The sequence below is a fragment of the Miscanthus floridulus genome, chromosome 18, assembly GCF_019320115.1.
Source record: "Miscanthus floridulus cultivar M001 chromosome 18, ASM1932011v1, whole genome shotgun sequence".
Taxonomy (NCBI): Eukaryota; Viridiplantae; Streptophyta; class Magnoliopsida; order Poales; family Poaceae; genus Miscanthus; species Miscanthus floridulus.
Window position 1 is genome coordinate 124,648,004 of NC_089597.1, and position 18,783 is coordinate 124,666,786.

Genomic DNA, 18,783 nt, shown 5'->3' on the forward strand with positions numbered 1-18,783 from the left:
TGTAGCCATTGATGGCTAATCAGAGGGCCCAGAGCCACTCACGGCGCACCGCCTTTGCTATAAAGGGAGGCCCAAAGGCGACGCGGCATCTTCAATCCCTTCCTCTGGCCCCCTTTCTTCTTCTTCCTCAAATCCATCTTCTTCAGCAGTGATTGCAGTGGCGATGAAGTGCGATGCTTCCCTCTGAGTGAGCCTGGTGTTGTCCACCGAGCGACTGCTTCTTCGAAGGTGGAAGGACTCCAGCGAGCCACGGGGCTTGGCCCAAGGCAGCTGGGCCCGTGATCTGGTGGCTCGTTGTTGGTGTGATGTCATACCTACGTCGACACGGGGTAGCGGGCTATCGAGCTTGCGGTCATGTGTCGCCTCCGTAGCTTCGTCAGTGAAGGCAGCAGCGTCGAGGGCGAGGTGGTGCCACGTGGACACCCGCAGGCTTATGGTCGCCTATGAGGCCTAGGGACACCTAGGATTTTGGCTGTGGCGTTCCTGTCCTATGGTCAGGCCAGACGAGGCCCTCTCTAGGGGGCTCAGGCTGCTGTGGATGGTGGCAATCTCCAAGCAGCGGCTAGGACATCTCTGTCTCTTCCCAATGCGCTCTGCCCCTCCTATGAGCAGTTTGCTGAGCTTCTGGGCTCGAGGCCCTGACCCCCCCCCCACTCCAGTCTCAATGAGGACCGACCTTCAGGGGAGGCGGGGTCGCTTGCATGGCCGGTCGCCGGTGGGCTTCCCCTGGTGCCTAGCTGTGGTGTCGGTACTCTGCATCTTGTAGCGGTTTTTGCCGCCGTATATTATAATCGGGTCGTTCCCAATTGATGAAATGAAATTACTTTTGTGTGTAATCCTATTTTGTTCTTGAGTCATGCTTAGAAACTTAATCCCTCGTTGGGCTGTTACGACAATGGCATCGTTGGCCAAGATCATTGCGCCCGTGCTGCTAGCGGGTAAGTCCATGAGAACCCTAGGTTTACGGTCGTTCTGTGCCCTGGTCATGTCCCATAGAGGGGAGATCCTTGGCTTCCCGACCAAGCCACTCGTATAGTTCCTAAGCCCATTTGTCGGCACTTGGGGGCTCGCTGCCTCCCTTGTTGGGTCACCACGGGCAGCTCTAGGTTAGTACTCGGACATCGCTTGTCCAGACAGCTATAGCCACGTGGGCTCGTCTCTCAAGCGTCCCTCACACTTTTAGTTGCTTCAGGCGACCTTGAAGCCCAGTGGGCCAGTCTTGAACCCTTGGCGATGCCCCTTCTAGGGGCCCTAGACCGGCATGTGGTGGGATGGAACGATCTAATGAAGGATCGAGAGATAGGCAAATAACTGCAAAGAAAACAAAATGGACACAAAAGAGGGGAAAGAGGACATAGCTATTAACACGATGGCCGGGGCCGCTATGTTAGTGCCTTGTTGATCTTTTATCTGCTCCTTCTGCTCCGTCCATCCTGTCCTTACCTCGCTCGAGGGCCTTCTACAGCGCTCCTCCTTCAGAAAAGGTCAACAGGTGGTTAGCTCAGTCGATCCTCTAGTGCGGTCGAGCCATCGCTGGGATGGCTTGGGTCATGGAAGACAGCAAATAGAGAAAACAAAGGTAAGCGAAGTAAGAGGGTTGGGAGGATGGGCCTTATCTTGGTGTTTGTTGTTGGAGAGGTAGGCCGGTGAGGGAGGTCGGCAGGCGGGCCTTGGCTCGGGAGGCATCACTTCTGGGCAGATGGCTCGACAATGGCCTTCCCTCATGGGGAAAGGTCAGAACTCACCTCAATCAAGTCAGCCCCTTATAGGGAGCTGAGCCCCTAGATGGGGGGGCAACCGAGCCACCGCTGTCAACAAGGGTCTTGACCGCCTTGCCGATGCTCGGTTGATCAAGCACCGCTGCCGTCTTGGCTACTTCTCCCATCAGCGCCCTTCCTGCGTCGTGGCTAGGGCCATCAAGAGCACAGGGGGCGATGAGCATGACTGCTTGGGCGACGTAGTCTTGCTCGCAGTAGTAGGCTTGCTCAAAGCTGCACTCGACGGTGATGACCCCCCTTGGGCTAGGCATCTTGAGCTTGAGGTGAGTGTAGTTGGGGACCTCCAAGAATTTGGCGAAGCACGGTCGATCGAGGAGGGCATGGTAGACGCTGGGGAAGTCGACGACCTTGAAGGTCAGTGGCTCCTTGCGGAAGTTGTCTGGCTGGCCGAAGGTGACATTGAGCTAGATGCACCCGAGGGGCACGGCTTCCTTCCCTAGCATGATCCTACAGAACGACGTCTTGTTGGGGCATAGGGTGCTCTGAGGGATCCCATCTTATCGAGGGTGCTGGCGTAGAGTATGTTGAGGTCACTGCCCCCATCCATCAGCACCTTGGTAAGGCACATGGTGCCCACAATAGGGCTGACCATGAGTGGGTAGCACCCCCGATGAGGGACGCGATCGGGGTGATCCTCTTGGAGCAGACGATGTCTAGGAGGGCCTTGCAGTGGTGCGCCATGGACCGTCGAGGTGTCTTGGAGCCGAAGAAGCCTAGGCATTGACCGGCTGCTTTGTTCTGACACTCTATGTGTTAGACGATGTCAGCTTGGACCGGCCTCCCTTAGGTGAGACCTTTTAGAGTCTTCTTGGTGGCGAAGGAGGTCGGCTCTAGGGGCTGACGCGCGAGCCCAGAAGCCCTCGAGCCCCCGGAGGCCATGGGAAGCTTTGTCTTCTTATGTCACGCCCTAGACGTGACCCTATCGGAGGAACAGTTGGCATGGGCACGCCTAGGGAGCGACGCCAAGGAGCCCCCGGGCATCGGTAGCCTTGGGCTTGTCTTCTTATGCTCGGGCCTTGGCTAGCATCGTTAGCTAGGCATGAGCCAAGGGCCAGGCCCGGAGGTGCCGTAGATTGGGAGCCCACGGCTCGGAGAAGCCCCCGAGCCTCAGGCGAAAGCTACGGTTGAGTCAGGCTCTGTCGGATATCTTTGCTAGAGGGTACGCGTGAGCGTGCCGAATGGGCATAGCCCCTGAGCCCCCGGGCGATCCTGAAGGGGTCGGTCGAGGGGTCTTCTTTGTTCAGGAACCATTAGAGCCGAGGCTTAACATACCTATATATCAGGATCTCGTCAGGTGGTCACCGCCGCGGGCACCTCTGCCCTAAGGGCGGTGCACCGCCATAAAAATCTAGAGAAGAGGGTTTCTAGGCAGCTGGCCAGGTGGTCACCGCCACCCCTGGGGCGCTTCCACCGCCGCCTATCTGGTGCCCGCTTGGCCAGTCAAACTAGCTGTTGGGCCGACCATTGGGGGGCACCACCACCCCTAGGGTGGTGCCACCACCACCGTGTCTGGTGACCTCGCAAAAGCTGGCTCCAAGGGGCAACGTCTCTATTTGCTTGTGGGCTTACAAATTGAGCTAGTGGCTGGCCTTGGCCGCCCTCTTGGCACTTCTAACAGCTGCATACACCCTTTGGGAGCTGAGCACACCACTCCACTCACTTGCACACTTGATTTCATCATCTTGAGTGAGATTGGAGAGCCTCTAGTGCATTGCTTAGTGGTCTAGCATCTTGTGGCACTAGTTGGACGATTTGGGCTGGTGGAGATCTTGTTACTCTTGGTGTTTGTCAATACCTAAATGGCCCGGTGATTGGTGGATCGTCGAGCGGAGGAAGGTGATTGTGAGAGGTTCTTGTGCCTTCCCCAGTGGAGCGCCAAAGATAACTCTAGTGGATTGTGTGTGGCTTGTGGATCCTTATCTTGTGTTGGTTGTGCGGCACCTGGTTGTGGGTTAGGCGTGTGATGCCTATTAGCACGTGAACCTCCAAGTGAGTGAATCGCCACAACGGGGACTAGCTTGCCATCAAGCAAGTGAACCTCGAGGGAAAATTTAATTGTGTCATCATTGTCTCCTTGGTATTCTTGATTGATCACTTGCCACGTCGGTATATCTCCTCCACTCTACCTTGCATTACTTTTCTAGTTTAGCTAAGCTCTTTAGTTTAGTTAGTTTTGCGAGCTAGCTTTTCTGCTTGTGTAGTTTGGTTAGTGAGTCTCTTTAGTTAGTTTTTGAGAGCTCACTAACTTAGTGGTAGTGACATAGGCTTTGTGTGCTTAGAGACTATAGCAACTAGAATTATGGTAGGTGACTTGCATTTTTAGTAGGCTAGCTCAAAACTTGCTTCGCCTCATATTTATCTAATCACTTGGTTTAGTGTTGTTGTAGATTTTCAATAGGCTATTCATCCCTCTCTAGCCTTTAGAACCTTTCAGCCGTGCCGTGCCTAGGCCGACACTACAGGCCGACATGGCAGCCTAGGCACGGCACTACGACCAGACCGTGCCTGGCACAGGCATTATGGAGGCCGGGCCGTGCTTTTCAGTGCCGTGTCCGGGCCGGCCCAACGTGCCTGGCCTAGCTGGAAATCTATAGATAAACCTTATACTATCAAAAAAATTTAAATTTTCTTTCTTTCTCTCTTTCACTTTTTATTATTCGTCTTATTTTGTACTCCCACCATTTTAAATTATAAGACATTTTAGTTGTATGTAAAAAAACAAAACGTCTTATCATTTAGCAGAGCGAGTATCAATAATGATATTTATTAGAAGACTGCAAAAAAAATAAATAGAATGTTTTTATATTCAATTATAAGGATGAGCGTCCTTTTTGTTTCGTTTAAAAACCTTTTGACTCAAACTTAAGAAAGTTTGACTAATACGAGTACCATAGCTGCTCTTTTTATGGGATGGAGTAGTATTTAGATATACATTATGGTTAAATACATAGCAAAAATAATATATTAAAAAAGCTAAAATATTTTATAGTTTGAAACCGAGGGAGTAGTATATTTTTGCAACGCATTTTTTTATTTTTTTGAAATTGCAACGCATTTTCCCCGAAACTGGAAACGAAGTTTGCACCATTTCTGGACGTGGACAGCAAAAGGTAACAGTATCACAGGTAACAACAGTCAACAGTTGACTCGCCAGGGGCAACCGTACGGGCCGTAGTACTTCCAAAGTACTAGTGGTACACATGAACTACATCTCTCCGCATTCGCGAATACCACAATATGATAAGAGCTCTGGCAAATGGCAAACGAGCACTGCTGTGCCATGCAGAAGTAATAAGGATCAAAGAACGCAGACAGAAAACAAATTAAATACCCAACAAATCAAAATTTCTATGCTCATTCTCATCCCAGATTCCAAGAACTAGTGAAGATCGATCAGACGGCCGGAAGAGTATTAGCATATATAGCTATATATAACTAAACATGACAAAACAAGCAATTGGCGTGACTACATAATTGGTGCTAGCTAGATGATGATCTTTGAGTTTATCGTAAAACTCAAATCGATCGTAACTGATTACAACCATGTTTCAGACCTTCAATCTGGGAGCATTTCTATGAAGCTAATATAAAGCAGGGCTAGCTTGCATGTTGCAACAGCATGCAGAATTGCAGTATGATCGTATCGTAAGGTCGTCGTCGTCATACCCAAGTTATTAGTGGCATGGATGCCATGCACACTTGTATTGTATAATCTACATAAATAAATCCACAGCATGAAGCCCGAAACTAAACCATTCTGAAATCTCAACTGCTCATTGAAACCGAGCATATCAAGAGGAGTAGCTGGTGGAGATCTTGCCGCTTGTCTCGCCGCCGCCGCTCGTGACGGTGACCTTGTCGCACGACGGGCAGACGATCGCCATGGCCGTGGCCGTCGCCGGGAACGACTGGACGTAGAGCCCAGCGGCCGCCGCCGACCGCTGCAGCTGCGCGAGCTCCAGCCTCAGCCGCTGGTTCTCCCCGGTCAGGCTCTCGCAGCAGCGCTTCAGGATCTCGCAGTCCACCTCCGTTTGCTTCAGCTTTGTTCTGACGAAAGGTCATATTTTTGCACAACAAGTTCAGAACATGCATGCAAGCGGAGGCCAGTGCAGACTAATTTTTTCATGCATGCATGAACTCTTACATACCTTGCCCTCCTGTTCTGGAACCACACTTCCACCTGCCTGGCGCTTAGATTCACCTGCCGCGCGAGCTCCTGCTTCTGAGCCTGTCCAACATGCATGAAACGATCCTTTATTTCGTCAGTTTCTACTACTAGACATGAACGTGGTATAAAAGCAAGAATTAATCCATATGTGCAGGATGAGAAATTCATATACTTTTTTTTAGAACTGAGAAATTCATATACTGAAGGATGCATACGTGGGAGAGTATGTTGTGGGCGCGGAAGGTGTCTTCGAGCAGCGTCGACTGCTCCTTTGTGAGCCGGAGCTTCTTCCTCGTGCCCGCGCCGCCGGCAGCACCGTCGTCGTCACTGGGGCTCGGACCGCCGTGCGACGACTGGCCATCATCGTCGGCCGTGACCTTCAACCTCTTTCGTGCACCTTTCTCCGCCTTCTTGCTCGCGGTCGTCACGGCAGCTTCTTCCTTGACACTCTGCGGGAACAGCATCAGGTCGAACTGCACCGGTGGTCGACTCCGCTTCATCAGATCGCAGCCGCCGCCGCCGCCTATCCCCAGGCCAAGCCATGACTTCCCGATCCCCTCTTCCTCCATGGCACGAGTGCTATACATGGAGCTAGTAGCTAGGCTAGCCCTAGCACGCACGTACCACCGCGCGCGATGACGAAGAAGAAGATGGGATGGATCGGTCGTTACGGATCAGAGAAGAGAAGCAGCAGCCTGGTGAAGTGGTGGTGGGTCTAGGCCGGAGTAGTAGTAGAATAGGACTAGTAGTAAGCAAGTAGCCGGCGTATGAAAGGCTTTGCCTTGTTGCTTTATAGGCGCAAGTGGCGGGCGACTAGCTCGCTCGCTCGCTCCTACTCCCTTGTACCTGCGATTGCGAAGCGAAAACGGCAGAGGACAAAGTCAGTTTCGTGTGTGGATTGAAGAAGACACAGGATTAGTGAGAGGTTAATCGTCCTAATTAAAGCGAGTGGACGTTTATATTTGAACGCAGAGATGGATTTGCAGGAAGGGTAAATGTTCCGATTGGACTGGCCACTGATGAGACGACGCATGGAAAGGCAGCCGGTTAAGACCAGGAGGGCCGTTTCCTGGTCTCCCGCGAATCAGATGCAGGCATCGATGGTTCCTGAAACTGACGACATTTTAAGAGCATCATCATATCACTGATTGATGATGAATAATAATTCCGGACTGCTCCATTTTCAACTGTAGACGACAGTAAAAGCTAGCCTCCCTTGTTTTTTGTCATGTTCGCTTCGCTGAAAAAACAAACCAAAATACTATTCCAGCTGATTTGTCATGAGAAAAAACACTACTCTGACTAAAAAAACAAACTAAAAAGTACGAATTAGAAGACAAACGAACAAAGCCTTTATCTCCATGGAAAAACTGTGCACTACTACTCTGTAAAATTTTGTTGCCTTGTAATGAAACTCGGGTACACAATAGTTGTGGGAAGAGAAAATCTCCGTGGAAAACGACTAAACGAGCCATTATATTGGCTACGACAAACGACAAACGTACGTACGTAGGTACGATCGAGTGTACTCCCTCCTTAAAAAAATAGCGCTAATGGAAATCGGGTTGTTTAAATTTTTTCAGCTTTAACTAGATTTATAGAAAATACGTGTAACATTTATATATCTAAATAAATTTATTATGAAAGTATATTTAACGACCTATCTAATGATACTAATTATATAATATAATTAAATATATTTAGTTAAAATTAAAAATTATTGATTTTTTAGAGAGCGAGAATGACTCTTTTTTTTAAAGGACAGGAGGGTTAAGCTGCTAGAGTCTAGTACCAGTATAGTACCCGGTGAAACTAAGGAGGCCTTGTCTGAACGTACACGGGAAAAACAAAGCCGGCTGATGACAGGTTAAGGGCTTCTCCAGTGGCCCGTGGAAAACCGACTCATGGTCTTATGTGGCGTTGAGTGAGTCGATTCAACACCACCGGAGAAAGTCGAATCAAGGAGGAGAGAGAAGAGTCGACTCAATCCTTTGCATCGACTCACAACGATTAAAAAATTGATGAAGCCTTGCGGAGTTGCGTTGTCCATGGGCCCTTAAGGCTGTCTCCAACAATAATACCTAAAATATAAGAGTTATTTATTTTTTACTAACGCTACAGATAAAAGATTCAATATCTATTTAGTATTTTCTCCGACAAAAGACCTAAAAGAGAATCATTTCTGTAAATAGGTTTTTAGGAGAGAGGATGTCCATATTTAGGTTGTGCCTCTCAGACAACTCAGAATAGATCTTCCATATAGCTACTCTGTTGGAGGTTGATTTTGGATCTCTTGCTAATCATTTTAGGTTTAGGTGTCCATATGAGTTTTTTATTGGAAAAAGTCGACATCACCCCCCACCTTTCATACTTAGTCTACATCACCCCCAAACTATAAAACCGTCTGTTTTACCCCTGAACTTTCCAAAACCGTCTATTTTACCCCTGAGTGGTTTTCAGCGGCGGTTTTGGTACAGTAACAGAGGGTCTGCTACAGTAACAGTGGTTTGCTACAGTGCCGTCGATTTTGAATTTCCTTTTCTTTATTTATTTCCGGTGACTTTTTGAAAAATCATAGTAAATCATAGAAAAAACATAAAATGAAAAATCTAATTTTATTGGACTCCACATGAGTAGATCTACACAGTGAATATATAATACGGTATGTTTTAGTACAATTTTTTTTTAGCTTTAGATTAATTGGAAAATCCAATTTTGTCTGTAATTAATTAGAATTTATCTATAACTAAGTTATACATAGTCCAATGAGTACGAAATTTTTACTATAGTTCAAGCATACAATAATTAGCGTACCATAAAAATTTCACCACAATTGGACCATAGAAGCTGCAGCTATGAATTATTCCAATTAATTACAGACAAAATTGGATTTTCCAATTAATCTAAAGCTACAAAAAAAAATTTGTACTAAAGCATACCGTATTATATATTCACTGTGTAGATCTACTCATGTGGAGTCCAACAAAATTAGATTTTTCATTTTATGATTTTTCTATGATTTACTATGATTTTTCAAAAATTCACCGAAAATAAATAAAAAAAAGAAATTCAAAATCACCGGCGCTGTAGCAAACCCGTTGCTACTGTAGCAGACCTGCTGTTACTGTAGCAAAACCGCCGATGAAAACCGCCAGGGGGTAAAATAGACGGTTTTGGAAAGTTCAGGGGGTAAAACAGACGGTTTCATAGTTGGGGGTGAATTAGACCAAGTATGAAAGGTGGGGTGATGTAGACTTTTTCCGTTTTTTATTGGAGACCGTCTAAGTGCACTCCATGACGTGTGCATGCATGCATGCCCCTCTCTAGTCTCTTGGTCGGCCCTGGAGGCAAATTAAGTTCAGCGTATGCATGCATTATAAGTCTCTCGCTTAGGTGTATGTACGTGCATGATGGTGAACAATCCACGCCTAGTCTAGATACACATAAATCTACACGCATCGCCATAGAAATAAGTACATATGGAACATGGAATCATTATCCGAAATTATCAACGTTTTCTAGAGCAGGAACAATGTAACCGATCAAAAGTCAGCTCTCCAGAACACAAGTCAGAAAAAGGCCGTCGATGGCAATTTTTGCACCAGTGGTTCCGGCGACATTCGTACGGCACTACTGGATGTTGTACCAAGATAAGTTATTATGTAGCCACCTCTATTTACGATAATTTTATATACTATTTTACGATAATGTCAATACATATTTACGATAGTTGGGTTACTATAATATATGAGGATATTTACCATAACGTTATAGTAAACTACTTAGTAAGGAGTTACTATAATCTCGTAAATTATATATAGAACTACTACCCTGTAGCCGGCTACAAAATAACTTATTATGTAGCCACTTTGGTCCTGTTCGGCTTACCCCATATTCGGCTTGTTCGGCTTCTTTTTTCAGCCGGAACAGTGTTTTTCTGCCAGCTTCAGCCAAGTTTCAGACCAGCGAACGGGCCTTTAAGTTACGATAATTACTATGTTAATTTACGAGATTATAGTAACTCCTTACTAAGTGGTTTACTATAACGTTATGGTAAATATCCCCATGAACACAACTATCGTAAATATGTATTGATATTATCGTAAATGGAGGTGGCTACAGAATAACTTATTTTTGTAGCTGGTACTGAATATACTCTCCATACATATATATATATAAATATATGATATTCTGCAGCTGGCCATAGAATAACTTATTCTATAGCCAGCTTGATTTACGATAATATTTATACTAATTTACGATAACATGAATATATATTTATGATACTCGTGTTACTATAACTCACGGTGATATTTACGATAATGTTATAGTAAATCACTTAGTAAGGAGTTACTGTAATCTCGTAAATTAGCATGGTAATTGTCGTAACTCAAAGTGGCCACAGAATAAGTTATTCTATGGCCAGCCGTAGAACAGTATATATATATATATATATATATATATATATATATATATATATATATATATATATATATATATATATATATATATATTTTGCACAGGGCTGCGAGATCGCTATCTTGTTTTTACCGCCTTACTGCAGCATATAGTGGAGGTGGTTGAGATCTTCTCCCATCGTCATGCGGTCAAAAAGGAACGGTGCTTTAACCTTGATGGAGAAGCTTTCTGAACGCAGGCAGTCGACGTAGCAGTGCTCTATTAATTAGTTTAAATTTCTCATGATAATACATGCTGGTTTGGACAGGTTGTTCGTCCGATGTTCTTCAGTGTTTTATTCGCACGATAATATATTTCGTTACATGACTGATTCGTTCAAAGACATGGGTCGCCTGATTAATTCAACCCTGCGATTCGTACGTCCCAGTCGAACCAATGATCGAGTTCCCTTTGAAGAGAGTAGCCACCAGCCACCAAATCCGTCGACGAGGTCTTCTTTTAACCTAGCTAGGTTTCCACGTACTACAGCTTCTTTTGTGCTTTCTTGGATTTCGAAAGGCAATATTCCAGTCTACAGTCTAGCTGGATCAGGTTTTCAAACTGCCCCTGCCAGGCCGGCCGATCCACATAATTCACCTGCGCATTCAAGTGAACAACTGGATTATATTATAGTATTTGCTACACTCACGATGTGCATATATGTCACTCCTTTTTCGGAAAAGAGGGAGGAGCTCTGCCCAATCTAATTTGTAGCTAAAGAATAAAATCCTACTTTTAAAAAAAGGTGTTGTCCTCATGTAGCGAGGAGTTGGTTTGGTAGTAAAACATGTTGTTCTTAGTCACGAAGAATCTATTCAACACCTCCTTTTTAAATGCCTTGCAAATTTTCTTTGGCGCATGTTGTTTCTTTACTCTTGGAATTAGACCGAGGAGGGGTTTATCTAACCATTACAGAGTGTTACCTGGGTGAGATAATATGCTAAAGTTCTTGACATGTACTTTTGCAATGTGTTGCACCTATGGCTATCAAGAAATGATATTATTTTTGACAAATGCCAACCAGAATTTTATCTACGGGTTTCATTCAAGGGGAAGTACTGGCTACGGCACCGGACGCCGTTGCGGCGACTCGAAGATCAAAAGGAACTGCAGATTTTAGTTTTAATTTGAAACTTGGAGTCAACAGTTATGCAATTTTTTGCATCCTATGGATGGTTGTTTTTTTTCTGCATTGGTCAATATTTTTTTTTCAAGAACGTGCTTAGCACGTGTTTCATTAAGATGAAGTTAGAAAACATACACGTCCAACATCACATCACATCGAGGTGCCATTAGTGATGGGGTAGAACACTAACAAAAGACACCGCTAAGCGGTGGAAGGCACGCCGTTGTGACTAACTAAGAAACTAATTGTGTGACCGAAGAGCTTGCTCTACGCTTCCGCTAGAAGGCAGTGGCCTACGACTTGGCGCGCTTGGGTGGTTCAGGACCAGCCCGTGGATGGCCCCGACGCTTGGAGGGGAATAGCTCCTCCATCGCTTCGCGTTTGGCCGAAGACAAAGGTACCGTGAAACCAATCGGCAATGGAGACGTCTAGGGTTTCTGGCGGCGATCCCTAGCCACGCGCCTTCCACTTCCGGAGCAGCACCTTGGCCTACACCTCGGGCTTCGGGTCACGGTGTCCCGACTTTGCCGCCAATCTTTCACTCCTTCTCGGCACGAAGCAGTCCGTGCGCGACACACGCAATCTCAGCGGTGAGGTCATGAGGACATCCTCTAGAGGCAGTCTTAAGGAGCTGATGAACTCCTGGACCGTGGGCGGCACTGCTTGCGATCCGACACTGGTCGTGCCTGGAGGAAGCACTTGTGGCGTGGCCAACATGGTGTCGTCTGCGTTTGGGCTAAGTGACGGCGCAAAAAACACAAGGGCACTAGGCCCAGGTGCGACGAGGCCCATTGGCGACTCAGGCCCACTGAAGTTGTCCGGCCTAGCCAAAAATTTTTATTTTTAGCCCTTTTTTAAAAAAAAATCATAAATATGCCCCTGGAGGTATGATTTCAAAATCTGGACCCTTAGCTCGGCGCCATCGTTGGTGGCACCGAGATTACACGTCTCGGCACCATAGATTCTGGTGCCTAGGTCGGGGCCACGTTGGCGGCGTGGACGCTGACACGGCAGCCCCGTGGATCTTGGCGCCAAGCTCGGCGCTGTGGATCTTGGCACCGAGCTTGGCACCGTGATTATTGGCACCGAGCTTGGTGCCGAGATCCACGGTGCCGAGCTTGTGTTTTAACCCAGCGCGCAACCTTCCTGCCCGAGCCATCTTCCTCTTCTTTCTCCTCCCTCTTAGGTTTTTTCTCTCCCCACTTCGCCCTACCTCATGAATCGGCATATTGGACCTTGGAAACTTTGATTTGATCCGTAGATCTTCGAGAGCAAGGTATCCTCACTCCCTCCTAGTTTTTTTTCAAATTGATTCGGTATATAATAGTCAGATTTTTCAACTTAAGAATCGTCATTACTTAGGGTTTCATGCAATTTTAATATTTATATTATACAACCGTAGGATGTCAAGGCGTGAAAAAGCTACCAAACCAAGGTAACCTCAACGCACGTTGTTATGATATGGGTTCATTGTTGTGGATCAAATGGAAAACCCTAGGTGTAGGGTTTAATGCTAATTGCTTTCGGTTCTTAGAACAAAAATGGCTAAATTGTAGTTATGGTCGGATGACCAGAAATGTCTTCGACCCATTGCCTCTGCCTAGTGGTGTTCCAGTGCCCATGTGCTTTTACGACGATCCTTGCAAGGTAGCCAAGTCTGATGAAGAGGATACGTATAGGCAGAGGTATTGGATGTATTCCAATTTTGCGTTTGAGCCTACACTTCGTCAGCGCCGCATTAACAAGATGGTGAGGAATTGATGTTTGTGTCATATGACATCTAGCATGATTTTTTTGTTTTGTAACAATTGCATTTTTTGCAGACCCCTCCACCGCTCTGTGATTTTGAGCAGTGGGTCGACACTGAGATCAAGCCTGAAGACAAGGAATGGATGCAGAAACTGTTGCGGTGGGAGGCAGAGGACAAGGAGATGATGGAGAAGAGACGTGGAGAGGAGGCTGCAAAAAAGAAGTACAAGGAAGAAGAGGAAATGAGGCGTGTTGCTGCGTACAAGGAGGAGAGGGAGAAGAAGCTTGAGCGTGCACGCCGAGCGAAAGCTGCGATGGAGGAGAATCCCGATGCTCTGAGGAAGGGAAAGTGGCCTCGCTGCACTCAGTAGTCTCCATTACTTGCTAGTTCTATGGTTTATTTATGAACAATGTTGTCTACTATTAGACTTTTCATTGTGTTGTCATGTAATGCACTTTAAGTATGGGCATGCTTAGGCATGTATTGCGTTATTTAGTTTGTCCCTTGTCGGCACGTACTTCTAGTATTATTGTGTTGTTTAATGTGTTATAGTATTGGACTTTTCATTATGTAGTTGTTTTCATTATTTGTGGTCATAATATTCATTTTAATATTATGGACGTGATGAAATGTGATCACGTGCTGCAAACAAAATCTAACGAAGTAGGGCATTATATAATTCAACACACAAAACAAATGAAATAGCATGTGAGAACATGTACCGAACTAGGGTACAGAGGTCCTGAACTAAACCTAACATGCCTTAGGCAATTAAAGCGAACAACAAGCACAAGAATTGGCATGTGAGAACATGTACCAAACAAGGGTACATAGTTCCATCGACTAAACATAACATGCCTTAGGTAATTAAACCAAACAACAAACCCATGGATATGCTATGTGAATAAGATAGGGTCGTCCTAGTAGTGTGGACACATAGCAAATAGTGTTGCACCTTCTCAACAGTAGCCTCCTATTGTTGGTGGTGGTGGTGGCGGGGGTGACGGCGAAGGCCCCTTGTTCTTGTGATTAGGGCAGGTGCAATATGAATCATTGCAGAGTGCCTCCTGTGAACTTGCACCATTGTTGTTATCGTCGTCTTCGTCTTCCTTGTACCCGCTGCTAACTTCTCTTTGTAGATCGAAGATTTGGTCCTACAGGTAGTAGATGTACTGTTGATGCGGATAAATTGGTCGAGGATCGACCCACCTAGTGAACCCATAGTTTTCTTCGGACTCGGAAGACTACAATAAGTTTGTCTTGTGAGTTGTAAGGGTATTCAAAAAACATATTTAACAAATGAAATGTAATAGCAATTACCCATGCTCGCGGGTATTTGAAGAAGCGACGACCTCCGTCGATCCCCTCGGTGAACATCTACACTAAGCAGTCCTCACCATGCACGCATTTTATCCAATCCTCCTTCCTGTTATCGTATCCTCTGTGAGGACACTCTTTAGTGAAATCACTCTTGCTCTCGGGGGGAAACTGATACACTGGTTCCTCAAAGAAATCAGGCCCAAGAGACCCCTCCCACACAATGGGAGTTCCCTTCATCCCCCCCTTCCTCTCCCACTCCCGAAACCCTTTCCTCTAGATGACCCTCCAGACATTCCTACTCCAACGAAACCGAATACTAGTTTGGTTTTCCTTTTGGTTAGCAATGCATCCTAGAACGCATATATATAGGCGGAGGTAGGTTTGCTAGACATTGTATTGTGCTGTAAATGCTCCTGGAAAGTCTACTTAGAATCACTGAAAAGCCTACATCGTAGGACACTGGAGAGCTAAGATTCCATGACTGAAAAGCCTATTCGATTTTAGACTTCAATCACTATTTCGAAGGACACTGAAAAGTCTATTCGACGGTGACATGACAAATCACTGTAAAGGCTATTTCCCCTAGATTCCAAATTGATTTCAGACTTCAATCACTATTTTGAACTAGAAGAACTGATGCCGCTGATTAATACGTACTTTAGGCAGAAAATTTCACCATAATTTCCCCTATTTTTATGCCATCCATACACAATATATGATATGAATATTTAACCTCAATGCAACATGTACAAACATACAAATATATGCCACATTCATCTGAAACCATATACATGAGCATGTTAATAGTCCACACAGTCCATAATTACAGTCCATAGTAGTTCATATTCGATAATAATAGTCCATATAGTCCACAAAGTCCATATAGTACATAATAACATCTACCACAAACCCTCACTGCCTTCTAGTCTTACCCTTACCCTTGTGACCAAGAGCGTCGGTGTCTGGAGTGTAAGGGTCAAGTGGATGGTGTCACCTAGTGTCTGAAGGTTGTGTAGGCTGAGTCGAGGGAGCGTCCTGGAGCTGAGATGGGCCAAGCTCCTTGTGCCTCAGGTCCACCTCGTCCTCGTTCTCATCCTCGTCCTCATCCTTGTCCTCGTACGCAATGCCTATGGACCCTATAGGTACTTGGCTAGATGAACCTAAGCATGAGGAAGAAACGTGCATGTCTTGCGTCGTGGTTTTTCCTGCAACCACAATGAGCAGCCGCACGGCGTAGCCGAAGTGACAGTCTTTGTTGTACAAAATTATGTTAACTAAAAGAATTTAATGTATTAATAATATATTTAAAAGCATATTTTGAATCTTATGTCTAGGAAGCTATGCGTGTCATCGTCCCTGACTCTCGGACGAAAGTGCTTAATGTCTTCAACCGAGCATTTGAGGGTATTGCCCTGCAACAAAGTTCTCGGTAAGATTGTGGTGGACATTGAAAAATGAGGACTCTACTAATCTAGTACGGAGTACTAGTTAATTCCTGACCTATTCCTCAACTCCATCTGTTGTACTGAATTGTCTTTAAAACACCTAGCTGATTGACATCTACTGCTAGTAGTAGGTCTGTTCAATTTTTATTTTTTGCATCCAGACCAATGATAAGGAAACCTATCTAAATGATTGGTTTATGAACAAAACGGATTCTCTAAAGAATGGAAGAAATCAAACTCCATCCAGTCCTCTTCTGAAGGCATGATTCTGTTGCATGATTAAATTATACTCGAAGGTACACCAATAATAAGGAAACCTAGCTAAATGATTGGTATGCAACTTAACATAGAAAAATAAGGTAATTGACTTACCACTCTGTCAAAGATTGGTCCTGCCTCCACCTGCCTTCCTACACGAGTAGTTTTGTCGTACGCTGTGTCTTCGTCGTCGGAGGACTCGATGTCGGCGTAGTCATCTTCTGTCTATTGTAGCCTTAGCCTGCGACGTGTCGCACGTTGGTACCAAGCTTGGTAGCGCCTATACTCATGGTTTGTATGTAGCTCGTTGTTCTCGTCCACGTTGTCGTGCAACAGCTCCCATTGTTCAATGTAGTACTGGTGGTGCTTCTCCCAATCAAAAATCTTCCTGTTCTTCTGATGATCCAACCTGCACGTCATGTACGATGTTAGTTTCTCAATCCATGTACATGTCACCATATTAAAAGTGCGCATATATCATCATTACTTCATCTTATATAGGAATTAATGGAAATAGACCATCACGAGACAAATTGAAATAGCAAAACACTTACTTGTGTAAGTCAACGCCAGTTGAGAATAGAGCCGTTGGCCAAAGCTGTCTCACTCCAAATTGGTGTGCAACTCTATCTGGCAGGTGGAACTCGACGGCATAGAAATAGATTAGAGGGCACCTCATCCTGTAGAAGTTGTCGTCGCACCCACACATGTTGCTCAACTAAAAAGGAAGTGCCCCCTCTCCATCGTACGGCTCCCAAGACACCTGCAACATGTCCAAACAAGATGTTAGATGCTATACTAAACCATTTCAAGCCAGCATGGAAAATAAAAATTACTTACCCTAGACGCTGTGAGCGTGTCTAGCTCGTTCGTGAACACAATGTACGCCTGCTCTAACATCGCGTGCGGAACCCTAACCTGGTCCCAAAGGTATGCCCACATCGGCTACCGATGAGGAGGCTGACCTGCGAACCACTCACGACGAGCCAGAACCTTAGGACGACCAACTGGTAGACGAGCCCACATCCACAACTGGAGCAAGTACATGCATCCACCAAGTGACAATGAGGATGAAGCCCGACGACACGCCTCACAAAGCTGCCGGTAAAGAAAACCCAACACTGTAGAGCCCCAGCTGTACTGATCCGCCTGGTCCCAGTCAGTGAGGCAGTTGACCCACATCCACGACGCAGTGTCACCCGTGGCGTCGGGGAAGAGAACGTAGGCAAACAGGTGTAGGATCCAAACCCTATAGTAGTACCCAACTATCTCCTCATCTGCCTCCTCGGGGCACTGTGTGAACTCTTGCCGGAGCCAGGAGATTAGAACTCTAGAAGTATGAGCCCCTTGCTCTCCAACCTCATGCCCAAGGAAGGCCTCTACTCGTGCTCTCCAACCTTCTGACCTGCACTACCCAGTCACTGTGTTGCCATGAATCCTCAGACCTAGCATTTTCTAACAATCCTAGAGAGTGACTATCATCTCTCCGAAAGGCAAGTGAAAGTTGTGAGTCTCCAGCCGCCACCTACATTTTAGACAAAGCAAGATTACATATCAAAAAGGCAAGTGCATGAATAAATAGCCATGAATGGAGGCAATGATTAAAGACAATACATGTCGACCAACACAGTTATGCCCGCTAAGTTGAACTTAGGCAACCCACGACAAACCTGAAAAGAGATGACATCTAGGCCAGCTCTTTGCAGGAAAGGAGTGTACCTATTGTCGTACTGCATGTCCAAGAACCCATTGTGGGTTCTAGGATGAAGGAGCGGAAGGTCCTGCATAGAATAAAACATAGTCTCCTGTTACTTCACGAACACATGTACGCTCATAAAAATTTGAACAAGACGTATAGATTATTACCTGCACCTCTGCTATGAGGCGTCCTCGGTGGGTCTTCTCGTACGTCGGGTCGAGCAGGTGGAATTGCGTCATCCTACAAAAAAAGTCAATGAAATAGAAATTCAATATGCAATGAAACATAAACTTAGAAATGTACAAGTAATTGACACAATTACAAGCATAAATTGAGATATGCATAAAAAGTGTCTGAATATGACAAATATGAAATAATGAAAACAACCAATAGTCGCACCTCACTAATCTACCAATGGCAAGTGCGTGAATTGTGACCTAGTCTACCGCACTTATACTACTCGAGGTTAGTAAGAAATGTGGTTCCTCTCCCACGCCTCATTTTTCTAGGTATCTCATCCATAACCATTATGTGCCTCGTCCTCTTTCTTGATCCACGCTTGTTCCAACGGTAAGCTGGATTCGCAATATACTTTGGCCCATCATATGTAGGCCACTCTCTAGGGTCTCGAAAAGGCACGAAGCGGGGGCTCCATGTGTGCACAAGCGTGTCAACACTGAACTCATGAGGTATCATGCTCTTGATATTAAAGTTGCGATGCCTAGCTGCTGCCACCAAATGAGAACATAGAAAGTCGTACTGCCTTGGTTTACCACAAGTG

General features: G+C 45.8%; 1 protein-coding gene across 1 annotated transcript; it reads right to left on the reverse strand.

Annotated features, from left to right (window-relative positions):
- Window positions 1-5,385: 5,385 nt before the first annotated feature.
- LOC136519485 (homeobox-leucine zipper protein HOX18-like) lies at window positions 5,386-6,663 on the reverse strand. The gene is made up of 3 exons (XM_066512877.1): window positions 6,162-6,663; window positions 5,927-6,006; window positions 5,386-5,825 (listed from the first exon to the last, which is right to left on the reverse strand). The coding sequence occupies exons 1-3, from the start codon at window positions 6,531-6,533 to the stop codon at window positions 5,570-5,572; spliced, it is 708 nt and encodes a 235-aa protein (XP_066368974.1). The 5' UTR covers window positions 6,534-6,663; the 3' UTR covers window positions 5,386-5,569.
- Window positions 6,664-18,783: the final 12,120 nt, after the last annotated feature.